At 43.8% G+C, this 25,399-nt stretch overlaps 2 protein-coding genes across 2 annotated transcripts; one reads left to right on the top strand and one right to left on the bottom strand.

Annotated features, from left to right (window-relative positions):
* Positions 1-340: 340 nt before the first annotated feature.
* On the top strand, positions 341-15,133 carry LOC121356392 (interleukin-2 receptor subunit alpha-like). Its single transcript, XM_041472702.1, has 7 exons — positions 341-473; positions 9,111-9,296; positions 9,515-9,637; positions 9,929-10,156; positions 11,934-11,987; positions 12,869-12,941; positions 14,188-15,133. The coding sequence occupies exons 1-6, from the start codon at positions 398-400 to the stop codon at positions 12,919-12,921; spliced, it is 720 nt and encodes a 239-aa protein (XP_041328636.1). The 5' UTR covers positions 341-397; the 3' UTR covers positions 12,922-12,941; positions 14,188-15,133.
* Positions 15,134-23,401: 8,268 nt separating this feature from the next.
* LOC121356389 (endonuclease domain-containing 1 protein-like) lies at positions 23,402-23,890 on the bottom strand. The gene has a single exon (XM_041472696.1). It carries the CDS (start codon positions 23,888-23,890, stop codon positions 23,402-23,404), a length of 489 nt encoding a protein of 162 aa, XP_041328630.1.
* Between the last annotated feature and the right edge of the window lie 1,509 nt (positions 23,891-25,399).

Genomic DNA, 25,399 nt, shown 5'->3' with positions numbered 1-25,399 from the left:
TCTAGTACCTGTCCAGCCACAGATGTGGGGCTGAGTGCCTGAACAAACCTATTAAAGCCTTCCTGCTTCTACTGACCTCAGCTGTAGTGAAATGTGAAAGAGCTCTGGAGCCAGGAGCTCTGATGTGTCAAACCACTTCCTATACACGATGGCACGCTCTGCCACAGCGAGCATCGAGTTTGGTTTCCTGGATAACAGACTAATACCTGAACAGAAAGCAGCCTTTGTTCTTTCCCGTGGAGCCAGCAAAATGATGATTTGCTGACCAAAGCCCTCGCTGCACACGTGGGTGATGCTCCCAGACAGCCTCATCAGGCAGTAATCAGCTCCTTGGCTTAGCTGGCAACAGCTCATCGCTTCTGAGAAACTTCACCATCCTCAGAGGTGTGGAGAAAAGATGGGGACAAGTGCCATGGAGATCAAGTGGCTTTTGATGTGGCTCTTGTTTGGATTAGTCAAGGGGAGCAGGCCAGGTAAAAGACTCTTTTTTGCCTTTTGGGGAGGGAAAAAATGATTTGGGTTTTTTGGTGGCTGAAGAGGGTGTTCATAACATCCTGACTCCTTTCAGCAAAGGAAAGATGCTAAGGAGCTTAAGGACTTTATTATTCTAAGGAAATGAGAGAAATGGGTTCTGTGCCCACAAGCTGTCAACTGCAGAAAATCCAGAGCTTTAGAGGATATTTTTTGTCTGACTAACGTATGTATCCTCCAACCCATCGCTGGAACAGTGGGCACATCAAAGCAGCCTGAGGCAGCCCTTTGAATTTCCTTTTTCCATTTTGCTTGTAAGTTTAGGAAACAAAAATAGACACTGAAATGCCAGCACCCCTGTAGGTAAAATTGATGGCAATGCTATTAGTTAAAAGGTACCATCCAAATTTGCTATGGGTACTATGGATATGAAATATTTTTTCAGCCATGCCTCTCAATCAGCAGTGCCTGTAAACTGTGAATGGAGACAGCTAATCCAATTCAGCTTGATTTTACACATTTATAAATGGTGACACTGCTTAGATTTGGCTTATTTATTGTGACAAGTGTGTGCATTGAGAAATGGTCTGGTGATGCATTAGTGTATTTAAATTTAAACTGTTTTGTTCAAAGGCAGGGAAAAAAAAAAAAAAAAAACAAAACAAAAAACCTTCCATTCTCAGTGTTCCACAAATGTGATATTTCTTTCTGTGTCTGATGATGATGTCCAGGCTGAGAGGTATGAACAGACGCAGCCTAAGGCAGGCTCTCAGATATGCTGGTACTCTAACTGCTGATGGATCATCCTTAGCAGGGCTGGGAATTTTCCTCAGGGCTGGCCATCTCAGGGGAGGAGTGTGTTGCTAATGACTGCACTGATTAATGCAGGAAGGACCTTCACAAATGTTGAAGCTCCCGGTGATTTTTATTCTCATTATTTTGCCAGTAAATGCTGCACCTTCTCCTTTCACTGCCAGATGAGGAGCCAGAGCCCATGGGAAGTGTTTGGTGCTGCGTGCAGGAGCAGCATCACGAGCTGCTCAGCCAGAGATGTGTCAGTGGGATCAGTTCTGGGATGAGTCAGGTCCCCCAGATCACACTTTCTGTATTACTCTGCCTGGAACATGTTGTGAAATTTCTTTCTGGCAGTTCTCATTTATCAGAAACCTTTCTGGTTTTTTGGAAAAAAAAATCGAGGGGTGTCAGAGCAGTTGCATTTTATGCTATTTCATGTAATTTTATTCACCACTGAATGAATTAATGCACAGGATTCCATTCCCCACTGTATGTCTAAGCTCTTCTTTCCTCTGCTTCTTATACTTATTTTCAATGTCTCTCCCAATGATTAAACAATATTTATATATATACATATATATATTTGTAATTTCTCCATGCAAATAATATACTAAGGTAGAAACACCACCTTTTACCAATTTAGGGGCTTTTAATCACGGAGATACTTAAGGCATTTTGGCTGTAAGATCTGTTGATTTTATTCCTTAGGGGGATCAACAAGGAGACCTGGGAATAGACATAAGCAAAGCAAAGGGAAAGGGGCTGGGTCAAACTCGTCAAAAATCAACCAGGTCTCAGCACATACAGTGCTTTTTTTATTATTTTGCCTTAGTATTTTCACCTTGACCCAGCACTGCAAGTTCAGTTTTGTAAATACATCCAGCCCTAGATGGTGTTTGTCAAAATGCACTATCAGGAATAAATATAATTAGAGGGACAAGGAAATAAAAACCATTTGTTTTACATAACAATTTCACTGAGAGGTCTCAAAGTGTCTTGAGAGGAAAAAGTCCTGGGGGATTGGGTAAGTTAAGGAATGGGACGATCATTCATTTAATAAAAATTAAACTACACCTTAGTGCTAAAAAGAAGAGAAATGCTGGTTTTCGTGTGAAGAGCATCACATTTATCTCCTTTATTTTGCACAGCATCAGTGCCTAGAATATGCAGGCATGGTTGAAGCCTGAAGTGAGGGTCAAACACAAGGTAAAAGCTGGTCTGTGCTCCTACAACCTTTCCATCTTGCTGTTCATCATACAGGAACACACTGAGCAGATTTGCAACTTAAACCTGGAAAGGATTAAAACTCACAAAAGAAAGAAATTCATTCAAGTGAATTTCATTCACACAAGATGGGTACCAGATCTCAGTCGTGTAAATGAGAGGAATTTCTTTCCCATTATACTTGCATATTAGTGCTGGCTCCCATGGATTTGAAATGCAATGCAGAATACATTAAAGTTGTCAAAAACAGACAAGTGATTGTTTTAAGATCAACTAGAGAGCAAATACCTTTATAAACCTTTCAGCTCCAGTGGCCTTCAGCAACAAAGGGCTCAATATACAGCTACAAGTAAAAAAAAGTTAAAAAAAATGTTTTTAAAGTGTGATCCTACTGAGGAAAAGCAGATATTAGAGATAGATGGAGATCCAGCAGTGCCTGCTTCTTCAGCTGGAGGAATTGTTACATCCCTTTTCCTTTTATTGCAGAAAAACTACTCTTTATCTATTTCTAGAAAGCCACTGCTTCTGACTTTGCTCGCTGTTGCCTTCAGATTGTTGTTATTTTGGTCTCCCTACCTCCTCAGTGTTCAGCTTTGTCTGCCCTGTTCTCCCTGATGCATTAATGCTATCTTCAGAGCCCAGCTTCTGGATATTTTCTACCCATGGATTCCATTCCCTGACCTTGGTCCTGAATTTTGGAACAACGTGGCTCACTGAGTCTTTGCTCCATCTCCTCCAATGCTTCCCCCAAACCTCACATCTCCAAAGTCCTTCCATTGCTTTCCTCACTTGACTCCCTGTTCCTCAGCCCTGCCAGGGGAGCAGCACTCAGTCATCGGCTGCTTTTTCTTGATTTGTAAAGTGTGAGCCTTCACATAAAGAATATATAACCCTCCATATGTGGAAAACCACTTCATGCACGACATCAGAAAAATCATTGCCATGTGCAGAAAATTTCCATTTCACTTTTGAGATCTCCAGGGCAAGGCTCCATAACCATGCAAAGTCCCTAAGTCAGGTGAGATGAATCCTTAGAGTATATTTGAAATCAAAATTTCCCCACTAGACCTATTTTTTTTCCACTTTCCCAAGACTGGGACACACACATGTCAGACCATTCAGTTATTTTCAGAGAGGCTATTCTCTACTGCCTTTCAGCCCTACAAAAAGCAAGACTGAGAAAATTCCAGACAAAGGAAAGAATCTATATCTCTGCTGTTGTTTAAAAAGAAAATTTTTGTTTCTTTTTTGATGAAAACATCAAAGACGTGTGTTACTGAGGTTGTCTATTTAAGCAGAAGTGTCACACACCAAAACAAGGCTTTCATGTGTGATATTCTCAAAACTTGGCTCTGTGTTTTGCTACAAAGCCATGTGCTAAGATTGCATTTAGAGAGTCTGAGCTCTGTGGCTTTACCACAGAACCACTGATGTTATAAACACTCAGAAACAAAAACAAGTGTTCCCCATGCTTTACTTATTGCACTTTCTATGCAGCACACAGTGCTCAGGCTATTCTTCCTCCCTCTTCCTCCTTTGCTAATGTTCCTAGTTTTCCTCCCTTTTCCTCCTTTGCTAATGTTCCCTCTTCCAATTCCACATTTTGAGTTCAAGTCCCCAGCCCAGCCTCTCTGTTAGGGTAGGTGTGAGATCCATCAGTGCATCAGGTAAACCACTCTGATTATCAGTGTGAGCATGTAGGAACATTCTTCCACCACTGCAGCTGATAAAAAGAAAGGAGCATCTTAAAGCTTTGCTTTGAGAAGGTAAATTAGGCAACTGCTGTTCTCTAGAGAGGTTTGCCCAGCTCCACTTCTCACAGAAGGAGCTACAAAGGCACATTCCTGAGGCCAAATTCTGCTTAGCATGACAAAGCTTAGTCCACTGTGCAACCTGCTCAAGCCTTGCTGTAGATGGATTTTTTTTTTGCATTAGATTCCACTGCCTAGGTCAATGGCAAACAGCTGGTCAGCAGGATTAAGCCAAGAGGTAAAAGAAGTTTATTTCTCCCAAACAAAGTTTTTTTGTGGTCCTAGAGCTCCTGACAGTTCATATTCCACTTTATTTTACGCTGTTTTTTAAACAGAGACATCTGGCACAGCGAACTCAGCAGGGACTGAACTGCCAGATCCTTAGAACAGGACATTCTTGTTCTCCACTGCTGGGAATATTCAAACCCACCTCCATCCCCCCAAGGCTGGTCTCTCCTCCATTGCTGTTCGTATTAAAACTTGCACCTGGTCATTTTATCTGCACTGTATTTCTGTCACTTACACTGCAGACTCACTATTACTCAAATTATTTTTTAAAATAATCTCTCTATAATCTAAGGAACAGTTAATTATAATCTCACAGGCAAATTACAATAAAGTTGGGGTCTGTTCCCCAACCCCACCTTTGGGATCTGTTCCCATCTTACAAATTCACATAAGCAATACATGACATTAATGGGGGAAAGAATCCTGCAGAGCTGAGGCTTGCTTGTTAAAGGATCCTTTGGGAATAGGATTTGAAATTAGGAAAAGTTCATTACCCTTTCAGTCCTGTTGTCGGTATCAATTCCTTCGCTTTGCCTGTACCAGTTTCATCTTCATGCGACTGCACCATTTAGAGATCTCAGTTTCTCACAGCACACAAATCCCCAGGGCTGATTTAGCTTTTCAGGCACAGCTGGGAAAGTATCTTCATTTTCACCTGGTTTGACTTGTTGTTGTCTCTGGGGAGAGGTGCTCTTCATCTCTGAACTGGGCAGGTGTGTGCAGTGCCTGGTTTCTCCCACTGCTTCTGCCCAAAACTTCGGAGCATCCAGTTTCCTACCAATCCCATCCTACTGCCTTTGTAGGAAGGGGAAAATTGTCCTATTTTTGCACCTTGCTGCTTTAACTTGAGATCAGAATAATGTCATTGCTGGTGACACACAGCCACGTGACAGAGGAAGTTCTGAGTTCAGGTTAGTGTGGCGTGACTCACTGTCTGTGTTTTACCTAGCGCTAAAAATACCTGTTACAAATTTTCCACACTCGCTTCTTGTGGACTGAAGGTGTTGTTTTAGAGCCTCATCTATCACTGCCCTGCCAGCTCAGATGTGGAAGAGAAACAGAAGGGAGGGTTTCATGAAGCCTGGTACTGCCAGCACACCCACCAAGAGCAGTTTTGTGGTTGGGTGAGTAACACAGGTGAATGGGAAATGTGAGGGAAGAAATCTGAAAGAACTGGTGCTGATTTAAATGCTGGGTTTCTTTCCCTCCAGCATCTCCTGTCTGATATCTGACAGCTCCTGTGGAAATCCCAAATGCCCTGAGACATCTCAAATGGCATCAGACACCCCAGATCACACCTATCTGTTGGCTCAGATGACAAGGCTTTCAGGTCTCAAAAAACTTTTCAAACCTAATTTAGGGAGCACTCCAGCAGAACCAAGAACTACTTTTTAATTTTTATGTTTCATGGCTGCCTATTGTCCCAATACACAAGTCTCCTAATTCCAAGGGTTTGTCTCCATCCACTCCATCACAATAATTGAAACCACCTCCAGAATTTCCACAAATACTGTAGGTACCAAAAATCCATGAAGATGGGGGGAGAAACAGAAATTCCCATCTGTTTTAGGACAGCTAAGTGTTCTCATAATTCTGCAACTGACAGAAAGGCAAAATCCCTGTGAACACAATTACACCAACCTCTCTGTATGGCCCATTTACTACCTCTAAGTGCAGAGAAATGGAGTCCCAGGACACTTTTGGGGTATGGCAAGTGAGAATAATTGGTAGGGACTGATGAATTTTGTGAATGAAGGAATGAGAGAACAGTGAACATCAGGATGGCAAGAGAAGGAAACAGTGGCACACAACACCTTCCCATGGGGACGAAAAATTGGAATTATGTGCAGAGGGAAAATAAGGAGGCAACAAAACATCAAGACATCAAGGTAATGTGAGGGCAGTATTTCAAACCAGTAATAGCAGGAGTGCAGTCCTGGAGAAGGTGAAAAGGGATGCAGAATCCAGGGAAAGCTGGGCTGTGCAAAACTAGGTCAGTCTGTGACAGGCTGTGAGGCAGGTTATGCCCAGATATGCTGACCTCTTAAAAGATTTATATTTTCATATCACACCAACTCAAACAAGTTGATTGGCTAATTACCAACAGGGTGCAAAACAGCAAAAAAAAACCCCCAAAAAACAAAGCTAATCTTCCCTAAAAATGTAAAAAGTCAGAAATTTGGTGAGGGAGAAAAAATCTACGCTGCCATTCCCTATTCCCTGGATTCTTCCAATCCCTTGCCTATTTTCCCACTCACACAGCAATGATGTTGATTTTTTTTTAGGGGTAAATGATGTAGTCTTCTTGGGGACAAAGATGGAATGAAGTTCTAGGCACAATTCACTCCAGAGGTCAGTATGGTCCAGACCTCACCAGGTCTGCATCCTCTCTGCAGTCTTCCCAAACTATTCCAGGAGGTGCCATGACATGGAACTGAAGAAAGACATGGAGATGCTGGAACAGGTCCAGTGGAGCTGGGGAAGGGTTTGGAGCACAGGACTGATGAGGAGAGGCTGAGGGATCTGGGGGAGCTCAGCCTGGAGAAAATGAGGCTCGAGGAGGATCTTTTCACTCCCTAAAATTGCCTGGCAGGAGGGTGCATGGGTTACATGCTGAGTGCCTACTTTTTCTAGAAAGAGGAGTAAAAACCACATAAAGAGAAGGACTTCTGAAGATATATAAGATATTTTGAGACAATTAAGAGCAGTCATGGCAAAGGATATTTTGCAATATCTGTATTCATTCACGGCTCCTCCCAGTGTGAGGACTGGTACAACAATAAACCCAAAAGTTGACGGCTTTGATCAAACACATTGGTGAGAAGTATGGGAGGATAAGCTAATGTTTTAAAAGGTTATGATGGTTGCAAAGGAGAAGGTTCTTGAAAATGGGAGCAAAATATTTTATGTGACAATGAAGCAGTTAAAAGTCAAAAGGAGGCAAGCACAAGGTCACAACAAAGCCTGGGAAATTCCTCTTTCAAAATTCTTTCTGGATAGGAGAAAGGAATATGGCTGTAAAGGTCAAAGAAGATACTGCAGTTATTTAGATGTGAGAAGACAAGAACTTGAGCAATGTGGATGAAATTAAAAGGCTGGATCCAAGAAAGGTTGTGTGTGATCCAGCTGCAGTGTGGATGTTCACCATCTCCCAAGTGCACCATTTCTGCACAATCCCTGGCTGATGTGTGCAAGTTCAGAGGAACCCAACGACTGATTATCAGTTAAAAGAATGTTTGCCCTTTATGATGAGTCGGTTAAATGTTGTGGGTTTTCTTAAGAAGAGACTAATGAGTTGTAGGTTTGAGGGCCTTGTGCTGAGATTCAGATCTGCAATCTGCTTCAAAGAGGCTTTTGAAGTCTTGAGGGAAACAAGCTTTTAGCTTTCAGGGAAAGTGAGAGTACATGATCTCAACTTGCTGCTGATCTGATAACTCTTTAATTTTAATCACCCTGACGGTCTGTGGTAAACCATGTGGTTAACTATTTCGAGTGCAGTCGCTTCTCTCAAAGCCACAGTCTGATGTCGTTTACAAGGCAAATCCTTTGATAACACAAAAGTACAAGGGGATTAAAACAACCCTTATGCAGATTAGCTGTTAAACTGCTCACAAACCTTTCATGGTTGCCTTCTTCAAACTTTGTGACTTACTAAACAGCAAGACAATATAAAGTAAAAAGGGCAGAAAATATCGACGCGAGGAAATGAAAGAAAAAGGCATTGCAGGGCTGGGGGTGGGAGTCACAGGTTGAGTTGCTGTTGGTCTTTCAAGGAGAAAGCACTTTTGGGAGTCAAGGGCAGACACCAAGTGATGAACAACTATCAGGGACTTGATGGCCTTTGGCAGTCATTCCTGCTGTTTGCTAAGGCTGCATTAATTATGGGTGCAGAAAGTGTGAGGATATGATGACTAAGAAATCTCACTCCTGATAGCTGTTACTGTTGTGCATAAGCATAAAGGGCCACAGATCATGCACCCAAAGATCCAGAGTGCCAGGCCTGGTGCAACCAGACTATTTGAGCCTTTAATTTCTCAGCCTTTAGGCCTTAAATAATAATTAAGTAGTGCCTTTACCAACCTCTGGGTTCCCAGCTCAGCTTGAGCAGGCTTTACAAGTGCACTGAAATTATCTAACTTAATTCATTCCAGCTGATTAAGAAGTATATTTAGATATGATTTGCTGATGACACAACACTTCACGTCTTTGTTTTGGGACAAGTTATATTTAGGTTTGCAAACTTATTTCACAGTAAGCTGCTCTTTGGTGTTCTCAGACCGGGCTGAGAGTCTGTGCCCATTCCCAATGTTTGCTCATAGATGATTGCAACTTTTAATTGCTTACTTTTGCCTATTGTGCCTCACTCCATGACTGAGGGCTGCACACTCTGGTGGTTGTAACTGCTTTCCAAAACAATTACGTACAGCTTCATTAAGAAAATGTTGATAATAATGATTCTTCATGAAGAAAATGTTTCATGTTTTCCATCTGCTGGATATGTCTGGTATTGAGAACAGGGAAGTCCTTGATCCATAAAGTAAAATGCCAGGCTGTCCTGACTCTCAGGCTTTCTATTTGCAGGCGTATGCCCACGTCTTCCACCGAGTGAATTTGCTGATGTTACTGCTGACGTGTATCCACTGCAGACCAAACTGTACTATACATGTGACCCTGGCTATGGCAGAGAGGCTAGTGTATACCTAGGAATTGAGTGTAAGAGTCAACAGCAGGGTGCTGTTTGGGAACACCAACCATTTAAATGCATTGGTGAGTGACTGCTGTTTTTTTTCTATACATAGAGGTGTTTCTCCTCCATGTGTAACTTGGTATAAAACTAATCTGGGCATTAACAAAAGATCTTTTGTGCTTATTTTTCTAAGTTAGAACTTGCAACAGTTTTATCCAACCTCTAGAAGCTTGGGTGCTCTGGCACTTTGTTCTGATATTTGTCTTGCAGTAACTCAACAAATATAACTTCTCCACAGATATGAAAAATTTATCAGCAATGGCTTCCAAGACAGAGTTAGAACTTACACAGAAGCCAGAAATAGAACCAAGGAGCCCTGCACCCCAGAAGCAAGAAGACCTTTCAGAGTCCAAACCAAAAAGTAAATAAGAGCTCATTCAATTCTTCTGCTGATTTCCATGGTAGTAGTGTAAAAATGGTGAACAATATTTAATTATTTTGCAGACAGAGGGAAAGAAATTATTTCTGTAATGTCTTGGCTGAATAAGGTGGTACAGTATAAGCAAATGAGTATTTTATATCCTAACCAAGAATTATAAAGGCTTGCAGGATCTTGCTTGTCTCTATTTCCTAAGAACACAGAATTTTCAAGAACAGAAGCAGTATGCAAAATCTGTCTGCTTTAACTGTGTGCTGCCTTGTGCTCCCACAGATTTCTGTGGTCCTCCCAAGACTATTCCACATGCCTCCATAAGGCTGCCCCAGCAGCATTACGTGGGACAAGTCTTACATTTCAAATGCCAGACAGGTTATGATAAGAGACCCCCCACCTCTGGCAGCAGGACGTGCAAGGAGGTGGATGGCAAAACCTTCTGGACCCCCCTTGATCTGAGATGCACCAATGACACCAACCAGTGGCCACCACAGACCATTGGGCCAGGTAAGATGGTTGTGATTACACCACAGCAATGTCCCGACCTACTCATGTGGGGTTCAGACCCCCCAGTTGTCATGGGGAGAGTGGGAGCTTCAAAAAAGTTTACTAAAGAAGCCCTGCCACTGATGGAAGAAAGAACTCCCTTGTGTGTTTAAACACCTTAACAGAAAGGGGTTGGAATGAAGGCAAATCCTTAGCCTCAGATTTTGTCAACAATTTAAATTTAAGGAATCACTCTGTCCTGCAAGTTCTGTTGATGAATCAGATGTAATTATACTAAAAAAAAAATCAGATGTAATTATATAAAAAGGAGTTGTTTATTAAGACATATGAACAGGAAGTAACAGACAAAAGACTTTCATCAGAATTACTTACTACACAGTATAAAATTAAAATAACTACTAGTAGATTATAGCATAATATAAAACAGTATCAAGATACCTATATTAAAGCCAACAAAAGAAATAATATTGATTAGGAGTCAAATGTAACTTGAACCTTGAAATGTAACCACTGAAATAATGATAATGTACACAGGCAGATTCCTTCACTTAATCCCTTGGGAAGTATCTGTGAAATAGGTGTCCCTACTCACAGGAGAAACTCCACATATTTCCAGGAAAATGTACAGATTTCTGCTTTGTGAAAGCTTGCTGTGGCTTTTATATCTGTAAAATGAATGGCTGGCAGTGAGAAATTCAGCCTATTTTGTCATTCCAGCCCTTGTGACCATACCAGACCACTGCATACCCTGTTTCAGCATCAGCCCAGCACTTTCTCCCCTATTTCATAGATCTATTCCCCTGTGGTGCCTGGTTCAGAGTGTTCCTGCTACAGAATGATACCATTGAAAATTTCACTTGGTGCTATCAGGGTAAAAGAATTTCTTGTTCTGATAGGTATAGCCCATCAACAAACCAGGACTAGAAAATAATACAGCCTATTGGAGTTACATCTATTTAAAAACTACAAATATTTTAGAAATTTTAAACTGGGATTGTGAAAAACATGGGACTGGATAACAAAAGAAGCCCCCTTGGCCTTTAATTTAACGAAACAGTAATTCCAGTTTTCTGCAAAATGCTCTCAAACCTCAGCAAGGTCAGGTCCTTGCAAATAGAGTGCCAAATGTTTATTCCCCTAAAGTGTTGCCTTTGTATTTGTTATGATCTGATGTCTGTAATGAGGCTAGAACTTTCTCAGTTCTCCTTCAGCATTCAGCACAAAAAAAATATTTTTACACTATTGCAGGGCATCTTGTTAAAAACTTTGCCCTATATCAGGGCAAGTTCAGAGCTTCCTTTTCCGGATAAGAGAGAAATTAATTTCTTGCACCAGGGAAGGTTTAGCTTACATTTCTGGACAAAACCAGGTCCTGGTTGAAACCATGTTTCCAAGTACTAGCTTGACACCTTGAAAGTCATCCTTCCACTCTTATATGAAGTAAAGATCTTAGATGGATCCCATTCCAGTTCACTTCATGCCCACCATTAACAGGGATCAGGTTAGCAGATATGTTGGTATCCAGGCTGGAAAGATCTGCTGATGGCCAAGAAACAAACATGGCAATTTTAAAGTGTTCTGTGCAGAGGGAAATTTTAAAAAGTGTTCTGTCAGACTCCATTCTTGGCACTGCTTTGGTGCTGGAATGAGCTGGGCTTGGTGCTTTGGTGCTGGAATGAGCTGGCTCTTTGTCCGACTCTGTCCTCAGCACTGCTCTGGTGCTCTTCATCAGAAGAGCAAATTGATACAAAAATCACAAATTTTTCTCTCTTCATAGGTTTGAATCTTTTGTCCTCTTTCCCTTCCTCATCAGGGACACTGCCAGTGACAGGTATGCCATTTTATTAAAGACTTCACCACCCAGAGCACTTAGTTGGTCTTTCAGTTTGTTGTTCTATTCCAAAGAGATCCATTTCTGTTAGAAGAGCTGCTAAATATGCTGCAAGACAAATCTATACCCATGTATGTTGTGAGAAGTTAGTAAAGACAGTATAAACAGATTGTTTAAGCACTTAAGCTTTTATAAAGAAATTTTCAAATATTTGTAAGGAATGTAAAAGAAAACAGATCAACCAAAAGTCTGTTTTTTAAATGGAGACATTTTCAGATTCTTCTCTGAGACTTTCCGTGAATTCAGTGAATCACTTCAACTGGAAAAAAGCAGAAAAAAAATGTAAATATTTAAATGCTGAGGTTTTTTCACATTTTCAAAGGAATAAAAAAGATGGGCAAATAGAACATTTCTTCACAGCTAAACCAATGCATTTAGATCAGTCTGAAGAGATTTTCTTCTCCCCCTTCTCCGTCTTCCACTCAGCCATTAGCTGATGAAGTAGAAATTGTGTCTTACTGTGCATATGCTCAAGACTTTGCACAAGGGCTCTTGATTCCAGTTGGAGTCTGTCAAAAACTGTAGTGCACATTATGGTGAGAGGGAATAATGGAGTGAGATGAAGGAAGGGAAGGAGGAGTTTTGCAAACTACTCCAGAGACCACAACATCAGCAGTCCCTGGTTATTTGACTGTGGTCAATCTCTAGTTGCCCAAGTCCCCTCTGCTTGGGTCCTGGGAGCCATGGGGAAACATGGAAAAATTCCTGCCTCTGGGCAGAGGGGCAAGATGAGACCCTATCCCTAATCTTGTCTGTTTCTCCCAGCTGGAGTAAATACAATAATTAAGGTAACTCCAGGTGCTAACCATATTGATTTTCAGGTTTTACAGCTATCTGGTTTGTTCTGCTTATCATTCCCACTGCCTTTGTGTGACTCAGCAAGCAGCCAAAAAGGTAAGTGGGACAGAATGAGGAAAACATGAAATCAAACCAAAAAATCCCTAGAGGTGGAAGAGTTATCAACTGGATCAGCCTTTCCCTACTGCACTGCTTAGATTTCTGGACATCTTCTTTGGTGTTAAATATGAGTTAGGATTTTGGGATTGTCTGATTCAGCTGTTAAATACTGGCACAAAAAGAGGAGGAATCAAATAAAAAAAAAATCTTAGAACAAGTTGCCCAGAGAGGTTGTGGACTCCACATCCCTGGAAGTGTCCAAGGCCAGGTTGGATGGAGCAGCCTGGTTTAGTGGAAGGTGTTCCTGTCCATGGCAGGGGAGTGGAATGAGATGGGCTTTAAGATCTCTTCCAACCCAAATCATTCTGTGATTCTCTAATTCTAAAATGCAGTCTTTGTTCCAGCCATTGTGGAACTGAGAATGGCAGTTCAAATAATGGGGGGGAGATTAATTCTGTGGGAAAATTAAGGTTAGCTATGCAAATACATTGTTTCAGATAGGTTATGCAATCAGTCTTTTTCTCTCTGGCCAAACTGTGGGAAGTCTGGGGGAGCATCTGCCACCACAACCACGTAATTCTGTTGACTTCTTCCCCCTAATTTCAGAGTTGTGTCATGACAACTTTGTACTTCAGATTTATTTCAGTCTGGCCTCCTCCCTGTTTCTGTTTCTACACTGAGATGCACCAAGGCTGTTCCTGTTCATAGGCTCCCCTGCCTAGTTAAGCCAAGATGTTCCTATTTAACATTTGGGAATTCTCCACTTCTCCTCTCTCTTTACTAATCCTCATCCCTGTTTCTCTTCATGTTCCTTACTAATTACTAGTGCTTCTTAGCTGAATGGAGATTTTTCTTGAAAAGTGGGAAGGGAGGACCTTGTGAAACCACATTAGAAGTGGAATTTTGTCAATTCATGGCTGGATAAAGTGTAAACAATGCTTTGAAATGTGCTTTAGTGAAGATAGTCAACCATGGTGCAGATTGCCTGGGCCATTGTAGGATTTCTGAAAATGTGCTATGTGACAAAGTGTCAAGAATGATCTACATTGTACTGGCTCTGTGGTGGAACAAAGGTGAAATAGCCAATTCCAGATGAAATAGGAACTGACAAATGAAAGAGTAACTGAGATCCTAAATGGTGTCATCTGCAAAAAATACTCTGTTGTTTCTCATAGTAAATATAGAAGAAGCCATAGAAAACCTGCTTCTTCCCACCTATTAAAAATTGTTTTTCCTGTTGTAGGGAAGACTTCTCAGGGAATTGTGGCATTCAGATGCAGACTTGTGAAATTATTGACTTGCCACAGAAGAAACCAGATTGTAGCAGTGACCCCAAGACCAGCAGTGGCAAACAAGGAGGAAGCCTGGACACTCAAATCCAATGTGTGAAGGTGGCAGAAGAGGTTACAGCTCAGCTCTTATGGGGACAGCATGACTTTCCACCTACAGAGTGTTGGTAGGAGGACTGCACCCCATCACTGACTGCTGGGGAAAGAGCCCTGCCTGAAACTGCTTCCCAAACCCACTTCTCCTCCTCCTACGACACAGCAGATGTATTTCTAATATAACTGCAGCCCCTCCCAAGCCACCAGGAGTACATATGGACCATTCTCCCTAGCATTAATTGATGCCACTGTCATTTCAGCCCACACACCATCCTCCCCACAAACAGAGCAGCTTTGCTGGACACCTGATGTCCCCCTGCCTCTTCCCCACCCAGGTGGGCCAAGCGCAGGCACACCTTTCTCCTCAAATTGTTCCCCTTGGAAATTAAACCCCTTCACCCCCTGCACTGCAGCTGAAAATCTGACTGGATTCCCTTATGGTTTACTATATACATGCATTCCTCATCACTCCCCTCTTCCCAGTTATTTTGGATTTGTGCCTTCCATGAGAGTTCCTCCATCATTCCTCCAGATCAGACAAGGATGATGCAGATTGTGGCGGCTGATTAATTTGACAGCTCCTTTTGTAGCTGCAGAGAGTGAGAGAGCCCAGCACAAAGGCATCTGAGGACAGGCTCAAGCACACCCAATACTTGACATGTTCTTGTATTATTGGGAATTTGCAAGGTCTGGATATTCTTCTGCCTCTTTTTAGCCATGCTCAGCTGGGTAAGATGGGTTTCACCTGGATGAATGCAAGTATCTGTGTCTCAGGCAGGCAGTGGGGAGGAACAAGTCTCTTTGGAGAGCAGTTCTTCTCACCCTATTGCCTATATATATATAATAATAATAATAATAAATATATATTATATATAATAATACATATATTATTATTCTGTAATATATGTATGTGAATATGTATTTATTTTTACACACACACAGACATATAGTTATTTATGTATATGTACAGGTCAAATGACTCAGGGTGTTAACCACTTTCTCTGCATTGACTTTAACAATGCCCAGTTAAGACATTGACATATGACAAGAGCCAAATGGGGTGGATCCCTTCCTTATAATTCATAAGACATGAGGAGGTTTTGGTCTAGTTTTCTGTTTCAAAATAGTGTATGTGTCATTGCTTTACTGGTTAGTATTCCTGTTGAGTTATTCTCACTCTATAGCCTTGATGTTTGTATTTCCCATGGCTTTTTTATTCTTGTTGGGATAGGATTTATTTGTAGTAAGTATCTTATTGCATGAACCCTCAGTAAATTCATGGACAATGTCAAGTATGCTGGGAACGTTAATCTGCTGGAAGGTAGGAAGGGTCTGCTGAAGGATCTGGACAGGTTGGATCGATGGTGGGAGGCCAGTGGAATGAGGTTCAACAAGATCAAGTGCTGGGTCTTACATTTTAGCCACAATAACCCCAGGCAGTGCTACAGGCTGGGCCAAAGGGGCTGGAAAGTGTCCCAGTGGGAAAGGACCAGGCGGGCTGGTGACACATGAATCAGCTGTGCCCAGGTGATCAAGAAGGCTGATGGCATCGTGACTTGTATCAGCAGCAGTGTGGCCAGCAGGACCAGGGCAGGGATTGCCCTCCTGTAGCTGGCACTGGGGAAATCCCACCCTGAGTCCTGTGTCCAGGTCAGGGAAGATGTTGAGGTGCTGGTGAGTCCAGAGAAGGACAATGAAGCTAATTAAGGTCCTGGTGGGCAAGTCCTATGAGGAGGGGCTGAGGGAGATGGGATTGTTTATCCCAGACAAAAACAGGTTCAGGAGAGACTTTATTGCTCTCTGCAACTCTGGTGAGTGTCTGCCACTTCTCCCAGGGAACCAGCAACAGGATGAGAGGACCCAGCCTCAAGCTGCTCCAGGGGAGGTTCAAACTGGACCTCAGGAAGAATTTCTTCACTGAAAGGGTGGTTAAGCATTGGAATATGGTGCCCAGGGAGGGTGTGGAATCACCGTCCCTGAAAGTGTTCAAGAAATGACACATGGTGTCACAAGGTGGTCAAAGATTGGACTCAATCATTTTGGAGGTCTTTTCCAACCTAATTGATTCTGTGACATGGCCCTTCACTCTGAATGAGAAGGAGGGCTTGAAGAGAAAAGTACAGGCAGCAAGGATAAATAGGAAGCCATTTCCTCTTCCTCCTCCTTCCTCCTTTTCTTTCTTCTTTTCCACAGGCTTGGATGGCAGCAAAGGAGATAAACCCTGAAGAGGTCAGTGTTGAAAGTGAGGGGAGAAGCCATTCACACAGGCAGTGGGTATTCGAAGAGAAACTCTCCATTTGACAATGCTGTCTTCTAGATGGCTTAGAAACATAAAAACACAATTTGGTTTTAAAGGAGGGCTTTTAATTTATGTCAAATATGGAAGTACCTATAAGTTTAATGTGTGCTCTGCAAACAGAGATGTGTTCTAAGACTAGTTCTCAGATTTCCATTTTATGAGTTTACCTGCATTATAATGCTTTCGTATAGAAAATTCTGGCACCACCATTGTAACTGAGAAATTTTTATGCACATTATGTAGGAGCACTCCTCTTGTGCCACATGGACAGGAGCTGTGTCCTGGAGTGATGTTTGTTACTGCACTTCATGGGGTAAAGATGGGCAGGTTTGGATTCCCTGTCTGCAGCCACATTCCAGGGTACACACTGAGACAGCAGGGGGTGTTCAACCTGGAGAAGAAATTACTCCAGGGAGACCTTGGAGCCACTTCCAGTGCCTCAAGGGACTCCAGGAGAGCTGGAGAGAGACTTTGGACATGGGCATGAAGAGACAGGACAAGGGGGAATGGCTTCCCACTGCCAGAGGGCAGGGTTAGATGGGATATTAGGGATGCATTCTTAACTGTGGGGCTGGTGAGGCCCTGGCACAGGCTGCCCAGAGAAGCTGTGGCTGCCCCATCCCTGGGAATGACCAAGACCAGGACAGGGCTTGGAGCAACCTGGGATAGTGGAAGGTGTCTCTGCTCATGGCAGTGGATTTGGAACTGGGAGATGTTTCTTGTCCCTTCTAACCCAAACCATTCCATAATTCAATGAAGCTCCAGGGAGTGTTTTTCCCCTTTTTCCATAGCAGTACACCTGCTTTAAACAAGTTTTCTGCAGCTGTTAAAAGAAAAGGATGTGATGTGTTAACCTGGAGTATCTGCATGTGTATTTACAAGAGCTGGCTTATACATTCCCAAACTATGTGGTCAATGGCTCATGTTCTGCCTTCCTCACCTCTGCTCACTGATAATCACAATCTGTCTGATACTCTGCTGTTTTCTGAAGCCGTCTCATGCTTGAAACTGGAAGACACTTAGCAGACAAACTTTCTCCTCATTTTTTTCTTTCTTTTTTTTTTTCTCTCAAAAATCAAGATAAAAACACTTGGTTTTGAATCTTTTTACATATCTAAGATCCAGAGTTTACCTAGCCACCAAGTGTTTGTGGGTAGCCATAGTAATAAATTCCACCTGCATATAAACCAGCAAGGGAAGGACAGAGATAAATCACTGCTCCCAGCATTTACTCCCTGAAGGAGGAGACAGTGCAACCTGTTTACTTCCAGCTCAGAATCACTGGTTCAACCTTCTGAGCTTGCAGGTTTTTCTATCATATTTATATCACACAATTTCATTTGCTTTGGGCTTTGAATATTTCATGAAAGTAGTGGGGAAAAATGTAACTTCATATGAAAAGAAAAACAAAAGCATGGCAACTTGCACTCCCAAGGTACAGTACTGCTACTGAATGGTGTTGGCATTTTCTGGACTTCTTCAGCAGCTGATGTAAAACCCCTCAGACAAACTTTCTCCTCATTTTTTTCTTTCATTTTTTTTTTTCTCTCAAAAATCAAGATAAAAACACTTGGTTTTAAATCTTTTTACATATCTAAGATCCAGAGTTTACCTAGACACCAAGTGTTTGTGGGTAGCCATAGTAATAAATTCCACCTGCATATAAACCAGCAAGGGAAGGACAGAGATAAATCACTGCTCCTAGCATTTACTCCCTGAAGGAGGAGACAGTGCAACCTGCTTACTTCCAGCTCAAAATCACTGGTTCAGCCTTCTTGAGCTTGCAGGTTTTTCTATCATATTTGTATCACACAATTTCATTTGTTTTAGGCTTTGAATATTTTATGAAAGTAGTGGGGGAAAATGTAACTTCATATGAAAAGAAAAACAAAAGCATGCCAACTTGCACTCCCAAGGTACAGTACTGCTATTGAATGGTGTTGGCATTTTCTGGACTTCTTCAGCAGCTGATGTAAAACCCCTCAAACCCACTGGCACAGCAGAGCCATCCATCTAGCACTTGTGACAGATCAGGCTTATCTTGAGTGTATTTTCTCTCTTAGTTCTCTTCGATATATGAATCTGCATTCTTGGAAGGTTCTTTAGATTATGAAGCATTTTGAGGCACTGAGTTCACAATGAATCACAAATTAGCAGTTCCTAAAAAATAATGTCAAGTAAAATCAGATTTCTTTTGCTGAAGTAGTTGTTATTTTCAGAGGATATGTGAATGTAACACGGACTCTCTGAAGCACCTTGTGTTGAGGCCTTTGAGAATTCCTTAGAATGGATGTGATGTTTACAAAGGCCTAAATAATCATCTGGATAATCTTGCTGAGCCAATCTTAAATGTAGTGCCATCCACCTGGAAGGATATATTTGGAAGTATAAAAGACTTTATGTATTTGGGGTTTGTCATTGACAGTTGGAGCTCCAATATTTGCACAGTCGCTGTGTGAACGCTGAGTTTGTAAATCCCATTGAAGGAGAACCCAGACAATAACCAAGAGCAACAGTAAAAACAAAACAAAACAATAGGGAAACTCTCCTACTGTGTAATTAGTTTGAATAGGTTTGGTGGTACATGGAGTGTAACTTCAGATGATCCCATCTGGGTACACAAGAGATAAGTAGTTCCTCAGAAATCAGAGGAGGTTAAATCTTATACAATTTCCATAATAGGAAAGTGTGGCCTTTATATCCAGAGGCTAAAATGGTTAAGCAAACATATAATATGGACTAAATGTCTTAATCTGACTTTGGATGTAAAAACAACGCATGAGAATAAACATTTGGGTTTTGATAAATTTAACTGTCCTCTCTTCTAAAAGCTCCCAGCAAGATAAAGCACTTAGACTAGTGAAAGTATTCTTTTTTTCCCCTTTTTCTAGATTAACATTTAAGACAGAAAACTCCCAGCAGGACCTCCTGTGAAACTCGGGAATGTCCCCCATGTCTTTGATCATCATTTCCCAGGAAAAAGCCTCTCCCTGCAGGGTGAGATGAGTTGTCCATTTCCCTGGAGGAGCAGCTGGAGATTGGCCTGGCAGTGCCACAAACAGAACATGTTTCATGCATAACCATACACAGTATATTTGCTGCCTACGTGAGAGAGATCTGGTAGCTCCCATGTGTCCGACCCAGCATCATCCATCCATGCCATCCCCAGATGGGGATGGCATCTCCTTTGCCCAGGGGATGGCAAAGCACCAGGAAGCAGCTCCCAGGCTGCCTTCCCAATGAGCAGCCAAAGATACTTCTGGGTGGACCAAAGGAGTTTTGCCCAGCGGAGGCCAGGTTATGCAAATGGCTTCATTTTCTTGTTTCCTTCTCTTGCAGAACAGCACTTGACAAGGGGTTCATTTAATGCAATCTGAACCCTTGGTGTTACAGGAAAAGGGCTAAGCCAGCTGCATGATCCAACACTTTGCCATGAAGTGGCTGGAGGCTGCAGTGTCTCCTCACAGCTCCCAGCAAATATAATTTTTCCTTAGTGGCTAAAACCCCTGTGACACACTGGAGCCCAGAGCTCTCCCCAAAGTTGGACAGACACAGAGCAAACTGCAAAATTACCCGGCCATGTCAGTGCAGCTTCATCTTCCCAGGGAACACAGGTGCTTCCCACCCCACCGTGGGCAGGGAGCAGCTCCGGGCTCAGCAAAGGGCTCCATCCCTATTCCCCATTCACAGCAGGCTCAGCAGAGAGCAGAGGCCATCCTAGCTGAAAGGTGCAGCATGCTTGTGCAGCTGGGGCAGCCCTCTGCTCAGCTCCAAGATGGGTTCCTGTGGGAAGCACCTCTAAGACCTGTGGGAAGACAGCAGCCAGGCTGATCCTTTGTTTTGTGTTTTCCAGCTATTTCACCTCCTGCTGTGGAAGGCAAGGCATTTCCACCAAGGAGGCAGAGGACTCTCTAATGCCTCTGCTATAGTCTGAGAATGGCTATTTTTATAGGATTTCCAGGAAGGAAGATGTGTGGGATTTCCCAAAAAGGGTTGAGATTGAGTGTGTCCAGGAGTTCTGCCAGCACTTGTGTTTCTCCAGAGGATTTTTGGGCTATCTGGGGAGGGGGTTTTGGTATTCACAATGCTCTCACTCCCTTCTACTTAAAATATTTGATGTTATTTCTCAAGGTGACTAGGCTTGAGTTTTTTCTTAATAAATAAAATAAGCAAATGCAGGGAAATGTAAACTCTGTTATGACTGCAGTACTGGGGAAAGGCAATTCTGAATTGACTCAGATGATTCTTTTCTCTGTTGGGCTTCCCAGGTGTTTCACAAGCTTGCTGTGCAGGACAGGGCATTTCTGGGTACTGCCATGAGTAAAGGTCCTGGGAAAAGCCTGGGAAGTTCATAAAGGAGGGACTGATGGACATGATCAATCAGCCAGTGGTTCCAGAGCCAGGAAACTGAGGGCAGTGGGCATGGTGGGACTAATGGTGAGGATGAGTGTGGTCTCAAGCCCGAGCCAATGGGCAGATGTGGGTGAGCAAGTCAGAGGGAGCCGTACCCTGAGGTACAGCAGAGGTGTCTGCAGAGGTGCCTCAGTCTGAAATCACTCCGATGCTTTCATCCCATCAGGGGCTGTGTCAGCATTTGATCCCAGCAGAAAAAAATCCATCCAGGCAGAGGACCTGGGAGGGCAGGAGCTCTCCAGCAAAAGGGGTGAGAGTCATGATGTGCTCACTTTGTTCTTCTAAAAAGCAAAATCTTCTCCTAGGGGTCTGTGCAGCCCAGCTGGCACAAGGCAAGGCTCTTGCTGCTGTGCCCAAGGCAGCTGGAGGCAGCAGGAGCAGAACTCCATGGTGCTCCCAGGCCATGCCCCGTGTCTGCCCTGGGATCTGGTGCCCTGTGCTCAGGTGTGCAGAGCCCCCAGAGCTGCCCCTGGGGAAAGGGCCTGGCCTCTGGCTGCTGGCCCAGCTGGGGGTGGCTTTTGCCCAGGATCCTGCAGCACATCAGCCAGCCCCAGTGGGGCTCTCCAAAGCTCAGGGCAGCTGCACTGGCCCAGGGTGCAGCTCTTCATGCAGCTGAGGCAGGCCTGGAGCTCTGCTGGCTGTGGTCACAGCTGGGACACCAGCACACCTGGAAACACCTGCACGGGGCTGCCTCGCTCTGCACCTCCACCAGAACCTGTCTTTAGTGCAGCCCCCAAACAGGTTGGTCCTGGCTGAGCAGTGAGACCCAGCAGGACAAAGAACAACAGCTCCTGAGCTGAGAAGTCCAGTCCCATGCTGGCACCTCTGAAAGTGACACTCTGAAAGTGAGCGGTTGGCACCCTGGCCCACTTCGTTCATGCCATTCACATGAGAATAACTGCTGTCTGAGACTGGCACTGGTTTGGGTGTTGGCACATCCTCTGATTGCATTTGCACACCCAATGTCCTGCAAGGATGCTCTGGGCACTGTGACTTTACTGGTGGTTCTAGAAATTTCAGTGGAAAGCAACTTGTGGTTTATAGAAGACGTGACCCTGCAGTCCAGCACTGCTGCAAATAACTTTTATTGTGAGCTCTTGCAAACTTCATGATGTGGCAGACATTGTTCTTTGACAGCCATTGAATACATTTCCCCAAATCAGTTTCCCATAAATCTGCAGAAAAGCTTCAGAAGCAGAGCAGAGAACAAAGGTGTCTAAGCTGTGCATCACAGGAATTCAGCTTTGGCTGCTCAAAGCTTTCCATGTATCTGATGCCAAAGCCTGCCTGTCTGATACAACAGCTGCTGCTCTCGAGGTGAAGTTTCAAAAGCAAACAAACCAAAGCAGATCCCAGGATCATAGAATCATGGAATTGTTGTGTTTTGGAGGAATTTTTCAGGACCTTCTAGTCCAGACTCCAGGCTCCAGCAGGGGCAGCTAGAGCAGGTTGTCCAGAATCACGTATTGTTGGCATTTGGGTATCTCCAGGCATGGAGATCTCCCGACAGGATCTCTGGGCACCCTGAGGTGCCCTGGTGCCACTGCCCTGCTAAGGAGGTGAGGGACAAGCCAGCTGCACACTCCTGGGACAGCTAAGGAGGAGAGGACTCGTTCCTGAGAGCTCTCTGCTGAGATGGGCAGCAAAGCAAAGCAGCTGGAGGCTCTGCCCACATCTCTGTGCCTTTGAGCAGAGGAGGAGGTGCCCTGAGGGACAGAGCTGGGAACACAGCAGAGAAGGAAGCAGCACAGACTCTGCACAGGACATTTGTGCCCCGCTACTCTGCTCTGCTGAGACCCCACCTGCAGTGCTGCCTCCAGCTCTGGGGCCCACAGCACAAGAAGGATACAAAGCTGTTGCAGTGGAGTCCAGTGGAGGCCATGAAGGTGCTCCGAGGGCTGGAGCGTGTCTGCTTTGGAGAGAGGGTGAGAGAGCTGGGGATGTTCAGCCTGGAGAAGACTGCTGAGAGTGCAGTACCTCAAGGATCTCTCAGAGGGCTGGAGAGGGTCTTTGGACAAGGGTATGGAGTGACACGACAAGAGGGAATGGTTTCACACTGATGGAGGGCAGGGTTGGATGGGATATTATAAAGAATAAATTTCCATGAGCATGCTGTGATACGAGTAAAAGTTACCCAGAGATGTTGTGACTGCCCCATCCCTGGAAGGGTTCATGGCTGGGCTGGGGAAGGTTTGGAACAACCTGGTGTAGTGGAAGGTGTCCCTGCCCATGGCAGGCAGGTTCAGTATGAGATGATCATTAAGGCTTTTAGGTCCAATCAAAGCCAGCCCATTCTGTGATTCTGTGATTCTGTGACATGTGGAAAAGCCACCAAGCCTTTTCCATTGAGGACGTGAGGCTTATTTCTGGGGACAGGTATTGTTGAACAGAGTAACCTCTCCCTTATAGAGATCGGTCAACCTCTTCTCCAGCTCCCCCAGACTGAGCTCCTCCACTTTGTTCTTGTCATTCTCTGCAATGGCCCCCCAAGCCTTCCTGGGCTCTGTGCCCACCAGACAGCAGGCAGCTGACCAGATGTGGCTGGGTACATTAACCCTCTTATTGGAGATGTAATTTTCCCCAGGCACAGCACCTGTGACAACATAGGTGGTTGTACAGCCCTTGGTCATTTCGATCATTGTTTTACGCTCGTAGACCTTCCACTGGCCATCATTGAGACTGCTGTTCTGGGGCACTACATTGGTCAGGGTGTAGGTAGATTTCTTGCTCTCTTTATTATCCATATGGCCGCAGGGGCATCCTTTGTAGTCGGCAGGAACAGCTTGGCTCTGTTTGATTTGGTCTAAGGTGAACTTGTGTTGCTCTATGAGGATCCAATCCCTTTCCATCTCTTTAAGATTTACATTGTTATCTATGAGCTGGACAGGGAAATAGAAAGAGGTATTAGAATAGGGAATGAGAGTAATGGAACAGATTTCCCTGGAGCAGAAGTCTCTGATGGTCAAGATCGCATTTTGTGTTATCTCTGTGCAGGAAAACATTTGAATCTGAGAGAAATAATACACATGTCCCTCCTGCATGAATGCAAGAGCGTTAAAGAGAAAGTAGCTCAGAATCTGACTGCTCTTCTTTTGACTTGTGAGCTTTGTGATCCAGCCTGCAGCCTGTGCTGGGTGCATGGATGGATGCACGAGACAAGGAGCATTTCCCACTTCTAGGATTGAACGGTGACTTTGGTGAGACACCTCCCCTGCCAAATCTGCTTCTCTTTCCTCTTGTCTCCACAGCCCAAATCTGCCCAGGGCTCTCCCTGGATCCTGTCACACCACGCTGTGATTGTGTGATTCTATGATTCTGTGATTTTTATGTGTGGTTGCTACAGGTCACCTCAGTCCTGGAACATCAGGACTGTAACCCCATACAGAGGGAGATGTGTCAGGAAATCAGTCCTGGAGCTGAGGTTTCCCTGGCAGGGCTGCAGTTCATTCAAGGTTGAACAATTTTGCTCAGTAAGCAAAAAGATCTCAATGTGAATGGAATCTGATACAGCAGAGCTGAGAATGTGTCTCAGGGCTGATCTGGGCCAGGGAGCATTTTCTGCAGCATTGCTGGAAAGAAGTTACAAATGATCAGCCTCTGAGAGGGATCTGTAAGCTCAGAAGAGTCCTGGGGAAACTAAATACCCCAACAAGGTCTCTGGAGTAAATCAACAAAAGGAAGGATTTTTTAAATGGCCAGGGTTCATGTCCAGGAGGAAAATGCCAGGTTGGATAGGGCTTGGATCATGCTCGACAATGATCCAAGTGGCAAGTGGCCTGGCCCATGCAGTGGAGTTTGACTGAGATGGTCATTAAGGTTCTTCAAACACCAACCACTATGATTCTCAAAAAGAGAGAATGTGGAGGCTGTAGTGGTGCAATGCCAGAGTACTTTTTCAAGTTCCTAAGCATAAGATGAAATAGTTCATTTTTTCATAACTTCAATATCTTTTGGTTCATATATAGAGAAATATATTTAGCCTTCTTCTGGAGTAGGGCATGTAGTTTCCTCCTCTGGCTCACCTTCCCCCAAGTGCCATCCTGCTACTCTGTCCTTAGCAATGACAGGAATTGCTTCTTTTCTCTTCTGCAATTGGCCTGGCCTGTTCAACAGAAGTTTGTCTGAAAGACATCTGTGAGGGCTCTAGAGCTTGTGGAGTTCTGTCTGTCTGCTGGATCCTTGTGGACCAAGCCTGAGCCAAAGGTGCTCAGGGGTCACTGCCCATGGATGGATATCCCACCCTTCTGGACTGGACCAACACTGATGCTCCTCATCTTGCACTGCCTGTAATGTCACTCGATATATCTCTCCACAGTAAACATGACCCTCTTATCTCCAGTGCCTTTTCCCTCAAGGCT

The sequence above is a fragment of the Pyrgilauda ruficollis genome, unplaced genomic scaffold, assembly GCF_017590135.1.
Source record: "Pyrgilauda ruficollis isolate IOZ18807 unplaced genomic scaffold, ASM1759013v1 scaffold298, whole genome shotgun sequence".
Taxonomy (NCBI): Eukaryota; Metazoa; Chordata; class Aves; order Passeriformes; family Passeridae; genus Pyrgilauda; species Pyrgilauda ruficollis.
Note: the sequence above shows the minus strand (reverse complement) of the source record. Positions and strands in the feature narration are given on the sequence as shown.

Bases quoted from the DNA above. Each gene is read 5' to 3' on its own strand.
- LOC121356389 (XM_041472696.1), bottom strand. From the start codon at position 23,890: ATGGAAAGGGATTGGATCCTCATAGAGCAACACAAGTTCACCTTAGAC.
- LOC121356392 (XM_041472702.1), top strand. From the start codon at position 398: ATGGGGACAAGTGCCATGGAGATCAAGTGGCTTTTGATGTGGCTCTTG. The intron at 9,297-9,514 runs GTGAGTGACTGC...ACTTCTCCACAG, and splicing joins CCAACCATTTAAATGCATTG to ATATGAAAAATTTATCAGCA. The intron at 11,988-12,868 runs GTATGCCATTTT...ATTGATTTTCAG, and splicing joins AGGGACACTGCCAGTGACAG to GTTTTACAGCTATCTGGTTT.